The sequence below is a fragment of the Penaeus vannamei genome, chromosome 3 (genome assembly GCF_042767895.1).
Source record: "Penaeus vannamei isolate JL-2024 chromosome 3, ASM4276789v1, whole genome shotgun sequence".
NCBI lineage: Eukaryota > Metazoa > Arthropoda > Malacostraca > Decapoda > Penaeidae > Penaeus > Penaeus vannamei.
The window spans coordinates 52,699,791-52,707,103 of record NC_091551.1 but is presented as its reverse complement, the minus strand read 5'-3'; the positions used below and the strand labels follow the sequence as shown (position 1 = coordinate 52,707,103).

The 7,313-nt window shown below is 42.5% G+C and overlaps 1 protein-coding gene across 1 annotated transcript in view; it reads right to left on the bottom strand.

Moving 5' to 3' along the window:
* Positions 1-3,166: 3,166 nt before the first annotated feature.
* The window catches only part of CaBP1 (Protein disulfide-isomerase A6 homolog CaBP1), a 6,175-nt gene continuing 2,028 nt past the window's right edge, over positions 3,167-7,313 (bottom strand). The window contains exon 2 of the mRNA XM_027373553.2: positions 3,167-5,695. Coding sequence (XP_027229354.1) covers positions 4,398-5,695 — 1,298 coding nt within the window. The 3' untranslated portion in view covers positions 3,167-4,397. The remainder of the gene's footprint in view (positions 5,696-7,313) is intronic.

Genomic DNA, 7,313 nt, shown 5'->3' with positions numbered 1-7,313 from the left:
CTATAGTTGAGGTTGAAGGGGGTGGGTTGTGTTGGGAGGGAGTAGATGTGTGGGGAGTGTTAGTGTTAGGAGGATGAATATCAGAAGGATGGATAGTTGGAGTTGGAGGGGATGTGTTGTCTTGGGAGGGATTAGGAGGAAAGGGTGTAGGGGTGCTGTGAGTAAGAGGGGGATGTATATCAGGAGGATGGGTATTGGGAGGATGGATATCAGTGGTGGTTGGGATTGAGGGGGTTAGGTTGTGTTGGGAGGGAGTAGGAGGAAGGGGTGTAGGGGGAATATTAGTAGGAGGGTTATGAATATCGGCAATCACTTCAAGTGTGGAAGGAGCATGAGTTATGGGATTTTGTGTCTCAAGCATATAGCTTTGAATGTCATCCATTGTTTCTGCAGTGGAGTTTGTTGGAGAGTTTTGTGAGAAGGTAATTGTTTCTGCAATGGAATTGGTTGGAGAGTTTTGTGGAATAAAGGTTTTCTTATGAGGGGGGGAAGAGGAGACTGGTGTCTCAGGAACAAAGGTATAGGTAGGTGGAGGTGATTGTGCTGTAGGGGAAGAAGGGTTAGAACGTTTAGTCTGTCTACTGCGGATAGTGCGGGGAGGGAGAGGGGTTGGTGTTGGGGCTGTAGTTGAGATAGGAGCTGTGGTTGAGATTGGGGTGTCTGGGTTTAGAGTGGCAAAGGAATTGGTCTGAGGGATGTAGAATGTAGAAGTGGAAATGGGGACATTTTTGGGTGGAGGGGGAAGGGCTGAGCGGACGATGTTGCTAGAATATGGAGTATGAGAGAAACCTTGTCGACGTGCTTCCTGTCTGGCTTCACGTAAAGTGAGACCATTTTTGTATCTGAGAGTTGCTACCTCAGATTCAAATTTGTAAGTGGGACAGCCTCTATAAAATACATTATGGGGGCCGCCGCAGTTAGCACATGTTCGTGTTTGTGCTGAGCAGTTTGATCGATTATGACCAGGTTGGGCACATATGGGGCATCGGTCTGTGGAACGGCAATGTTTGGCAGGATGTCCAAAGCGCCAACAGTTTTGACATTGACGTGGAGGGGGTTGGTATGGTCGAACAGGGAGGGATTGTCCACCAATGTAGATACGTAAGGGAAGATCATGAGTACAGAAGGTAATTTTGGCAATATTGGTTGGATTCTTTCGTTGACCTTTAGGAGGAATGGTGTAGCAATGTACTGATTTCACATCCTGGTCTTTGAGGCATCCTAATAAGTCTTCTCCACAGTCTGACCAATCTTTGGTATCGACTGGGCAGTTTGCTGGGGAGAGAGAGACAGTTCCGGTACAAGTATTAAGGGTTGGATGAGGTTCTGCAGGAATGGGGTTGCCAGAATGATCAGTTAAATTTGACAGTGCTATAGATTCAGTTTCTGATCTGACTGTTACCAGACGGGAGCGATCGCGTCTGGTATAGAAAGGGACTCTACCTACTTGTTTTTGGAGGCATTGTTGAAAGAGAAGAGTGTTGCCTGAGTAAGGAGCTGTAGCAGGGATCACGAAAAATCGGTCCCATTTAGCTGGGCTAAACAGAGTATTTAAGATATCTGTAGGGTTGGCGGTGGTGGATAGTCGGGGACGTGTGGAAGAGGGAGTATTACGGAATGATGGAGAATAAGGTTGCAAGGTAGTAATAAGGGAGGATTGGTTGTTTGATGAAGGTTGCAGGGGTGGAGTTGAATTTGAGGAAGTTGGGTGGGTAGGAATGTCTTCTGGAGATTGATTCTCTGCTTGGGTGGGTAATGCACTAGTAGGCATTGAGGAGTGGGCAGTAGTTTCAGTGTTCGGAGCCGTGGTCAAAGGAGAGCCTGGGTTGGGGCTATTTGATAAAGGGGCTAGCCTCATAGCCTCTAATAAAGGGATTACATTCTCATTACTGGTCATGGGGAACCTGGATTATGTAAATAGGCCTATTCGGTCCACCTCCTTTCGCTACTGAAGGTAAGGGCTAGATTAGTCAGGAGTACCATGCCCATAGTTCCCGCAGGCCGTTCAGGACTGGCACTAGGTCAGCCTTTCATCCTCTCAGCACGGCTCTCACACCTTAGGAAGTAGATAGCAGAAGGGGATGGAGAAGAGACGGAAACAAAGGCTGGAGAAAAAAAAAGACCATGCAAAATTAGTTGAGTCGAGGGCTGAGGCCCTAGGCAGGGGAGATCCCTGTATTGGGTCTCAGTCTTCGTCTCCTAAGCCCCCCCACGACAACAACGGGCAAGGGATTGGGGGGGAGGGGATGAAGAAGATATGGAAAAGGGAAGGGGGAGAAAAGATCAAGCAAAATTAGTTGAGGTAAGGACTGAGGCCCAAGGTAGGGGTGATCCCCTACCTTGGGCCCCAGTCTCCGACTCCTAGGTCCCCCAATGATAACAGCAAACAAAGTATTAGGAGGGGGGATGAATAAAAGGAAGAGGGGAGAGATAAAAAGGCCATGCAAAATTAGTTGAGGCGAGGGCTGAGGTCCAAGGTAGGGGTAATCTACATTGGGTTTCAGTTTCCATCTCCTAAGCCCTTCAGTGACAAGTGAGCAACGGTTGGGGGGGGGGGGTCATTTAGTATAATGCATTCATTCATTCTATTTTTTTTCTCTCACTTTATCCCAATCTCTCTCTTTCTCATTAATTTATTAATTCATTCTTTCTCCTCCTCTCTGTTTGCCTGGCATAAATGGCAGATTTTGTTGGCTTCCATGGCCACCATTGGATCACCTGAATTATCAGACTCAAAACTTACACTGCACCTGTGTTTCCCTATGTCATGTTCATGAAGTCAGTCAGTTCTGGACTGAATACAACAATATAGGCAAACTACTTCCTGCCATCCGTGAGAATAAAGTTTAAGAACAAAAATGAGTGAAATACTAAATTACTGGAAGTTAAGATTTGAAAATAATAATGGGAATATACAAATCAAAAGTATAAAGGTAATGGAAAATATCACGCTTCTCCTTATCACATGATACTCTTAATTTCAAAGCCATCAGTATTAATTCTTCAATATGCAAAGTACATGACATAAAAATCATCCTGAAGTTAGTAAAAGGTAGAAATTATGAACATATAATATACACTCAAATTACCTTTGACAATAAACTGCATTAACACTAGTATACATCAGAAGCAAGGAAATTAACACATGGAGAAATAAAACACAATGTAGGAAATGCTAAATACTCTAAATATTTTAAAGATTACAACAAAGATGTAATATCGAATTTTAACAATAACCACCAATGGCTGAAATCATCCAGAGAAATATGCCTGTTCTGGTGCAGTCCTCAGATAATGACAACTACCCAACTACTCCCTAAAAATCACTGATTCAATCTTTCTTATTGACCCAACAGACAGTCACCTCTTCTTGCTTCTATGAGGCTTTTGACATAACATGGACAATACAAGTGTCCCCACATTATATGTACAGCGATAGAAAGGCCCAGCAAACACTAATGTGGAGAGGGATGTCCAGGTCAAACAAGAAGCATTATCTTGTGATTTGGCCACAGGTACAAGCATTCCACTGGTTAGCCATCAGTTTTGTCCAAACAACAAGAATAAGCAAGTACCCAATTACATTGGAAGGCATATAATTATGTGAACTGACAACTTAATTTTGTCAATTTCAAAGTTTCTTTCAAGAATGATCAAACTCCCATACCTGCCACCATTACTGTTAGGAAATTTGTTACTCTCAATGAAATTAGGAGAATTACAGAAACAAAAATTAAAATGGTTTACAGTTACAAAGCAAAATAAATGGTTTTAAATGCATTTTCTTTTGATTACAAAAGTGGTCCTTTTACCTTAGTAATCTACTTTTTTTAGATCATGAATAACTAACTATATAAAAGGAATGAATAAAAGACTGTATTCTACAAAATGTGTTATTTTCAAGTTTCCTTTTAACATTTCAGCAGACAGTTGAAAATTTACTTTTCATTTTTCACGACTAGTAATATGCCCAACCCAGGAAGCTTTTATACAGCAAAAAGAAACCTGAAAAAAGTGTAATTTCCTATGTCAAATTACATGATAAAAAATACTAAACTCAGCAGCTTGAACTTCCCAATGTTACAATGAAGATGGTGTACACAGTACAATAAAAATTATGATATTAATGTGAAATATAAGTTTGTAAAATTGGGATATTCAAACCTGTATTTGAACTTGTAAGGCTTATTCCATTCTTTATGGGCAAATGTTAGCAGAGCCTAAGAAGCACTTTTAAAAGGCCTGACTTTGTCCAAACTGAAGAATAGCTCATGTGTCACAGCATTCCATTCTCAACATGAGAAATTAGGAGAAATTACAACTTTTCCTTTGCTTCCTTTTACCACACTTTCAATGTAAAGTTTTTACTTTTCAAGTAAAGTAAAATAATGATAGTCTTACAGCTCGACATGACCTTGATCATCAAAATCATCAAGATCAACATCAGATAAATCAATGTCTTCTTCCTCAGGCAAAACCCCATCCTGACCGTCCCAAGCCTCAACTCCCTGTATGGCTGGCAGTTCAGCTCCTCGCACAGGTGCTGTGCGTCCTCTGCCATATGAAATGTCTCGCAAGAACTCATTAATGCCGCTCTCACTGAAGGACCCCTTCAGGAGGGCAAATTGCATCTTCTTTGCATTGAGAGCTGCAAGAGCAGGGTATCCAAATCCACCAATATCCAGAGCTTGTTCAAGCTCAGGCTGGGCCATTGCTTCACTCCAGACCCATCCCCACATCTTCTGTTTGTATTTGTCACCAAGTCTGCTCAGAATCTCAATGTAGTTGTTGCGGCATTTGCTCTGGCAGTCAAGAATGTGTGGGAGAACTGTAATGATACAGATGGGATGCTCTTTACAAGCCGATGTCAGGACGGAATTGTCTGTGATCTGTACTACTTCTGGGGGAGGTAAATTCGCAGCAGCTCTGTCATCAGCCCAGGCAACAATGTCTGAAGCAGTGCGCCCACCATCATAATCTCCAACGTCTCCTTTATTGAAGTACTTGATAGTGGGATAACCCTGTACACCATAACGACTGGCCATAACAGTGTGAACAGTGGCATCTAAGGCTCCCATCTTAATCTTACCCTTCAGCTCTGTGGCAGCTTTCTGCCAGTGAGGTGCAAGGTTCTTGCAATGTCCACACCATGGGGCAAAGAATTCTACCAGCCAGAAATCATCAGATTTAAGAACCAGCTTTTCAAAGTTTGAATCTGTGAGCTCAATGACATCATCTGGGCTTCCACTGCTGCCACCACCACCGCCGCCACCACCGCCACCACTCTTCTTTCCTGATAGTTGTGCATTTACCTTTTCTCTAACAGCCCTCATTGCAACATCAACAATGCCTTGTGCCGTTCTCTGTCCATTGAAATCTTCTGGTTTCTTCTTATCTAGGCCAAAGATCTTGATTGTTGGGAATCCTTGAACCCCATACTGACCTCCTAAACTCCTGTGTTCATCAGCATTAACAGCACCAACTTTAACAACTCCACTTAAGGCTTGAGCTGCTTTTGTGTACTCGGGTACCAATCGCTGACAGTGACCGCACCAAGGGGCATAGAACTCGACGATCCAAACAGCATCACCGTTCAGAACCTCTCGCTGGAAGTTGGATGGAGTAAGGTCGACAACACCACTAGAGGGAGAGTACATTGCTGTGGCACTCCCACCCACCATGAGGATGCATATTGCTGTTGAAGAATAATTTCCAGTTTAGAACATGTTTTATTAATATTTCAAAGAAAAAATATATACTTCTAACAATATAGATACAAATAAAAATCTGTACATTTCAAACACCAAAGCAAAAAATGGTGGTAGTGAAGAGCCTTGAGCGAGCTGTGCCTAAACTTTCTATTATTACCTGAATTAGGCTGGATATTTGTGTACTTTAATGTCTTAAGTAAGTCAAAACCATCAACATGTGGCATACAGTCGCATTCACATAATGTTAACAAGATGGTGAAACATTTGTTTTTGTACATTAATGTCACATTTACTTACATGGTCACTAGAGTAGAATAAGTGAGCTGGTAAAATGTTTAAAAATCAAAATTATTTTCAACTAACCTAACAAAGCCTACAGAGACTAATCAACATTTGAAAAAATATACATATATAAAAGGTTGAAACAAATACATCAAAAGTCATACAGAACTATGATAAAGTATTGTGGTAGAAAGGGTAAAGAAGAGTTAAAGATTAGGATGAAATGTGTTAGATGTCAAAGATTTGAGTGTTAAAGGATAGTATGGCAGTGAAAAGGGTAAAGAGGGGGAGCAAATGTTGTAAAGCAGATATCATTAAAAGAGGAAAGGCTTAAGGGGGCAAGGCAATGGAATGCAATGGAATGTATCTGTGACTGGGGAAGGAATAGGGATGAGGAAACAGAGTGGTCCCTTGGGTAATGTTTGGGAACTTTTGGAGGTCTTCACAAGTTTCTGAAGGGGAGTTGGGTGAGGAGGTCTGTGAAACAAAGGCTGTCTTATGAGGAGAAGGGGGGATAGATATCCCAGGAACAGAGCAGGGTGTACGAGTGGATGTGGTAGGAGATGGAATAGAACGTTTAGGTTGCCTGGTGTGACAAGTAGAGTGAGGAGGGGAATCAGGGATGTAATAGAGGGAAGAGATGCTGGGGGAGATGCTGAGACATCTTGAGAGGATGGGAGAGCAGAGTGATGGACAGTTTTGGAATAGTAGGAAGAAAACCTTGTCACCATGCTTCCTGTCTGGCCTCATGTAGAGTGAGGCCTTGTTTGAATCTGAGAGCTGCTACCTCACCTTTGAGTTTTTAGGAAGGGCAGCTCCTATAAAATACATCATGGAAGCTACCACAATTGGCACATGTATGGGACTTAGCAGAGGTATTTGCACAATGAGGAATGTGACCAGGTTAGGGCAGCGGGCAGTAGAGCGACAGTGTTTGGCTGGGTGGCCAAAACACCAAAATTTCTGACATTAACAAGGAAGGGGTTGATATGGTCAGACAAGGCAGGACAATCCACCAACAAATTTCATGGGTGGGTCATGTCTTACACTGGCCTCTCAGAGGAATAGTTTATCACTGTACTGCCCCTGAATCAAGAAGGTAATTTTCAGTCTGACCTGTAATTGTCATAGATAGGATAATCAGTCAGGAGAGGCACAAACAGTTACAGTACGAGTATTAAAAGAGGTTTGGCAGGAAGTTTTGCCAGTGAGGTCAGTCTGGGTAGAGCTTGGGACTCAGGTGCAGATGTAACTGTGACAAGGTGTGAACAATCAGAGTGACTGACAAAAAGAAACCTTGCCTACTTGTTTTTGGAAACA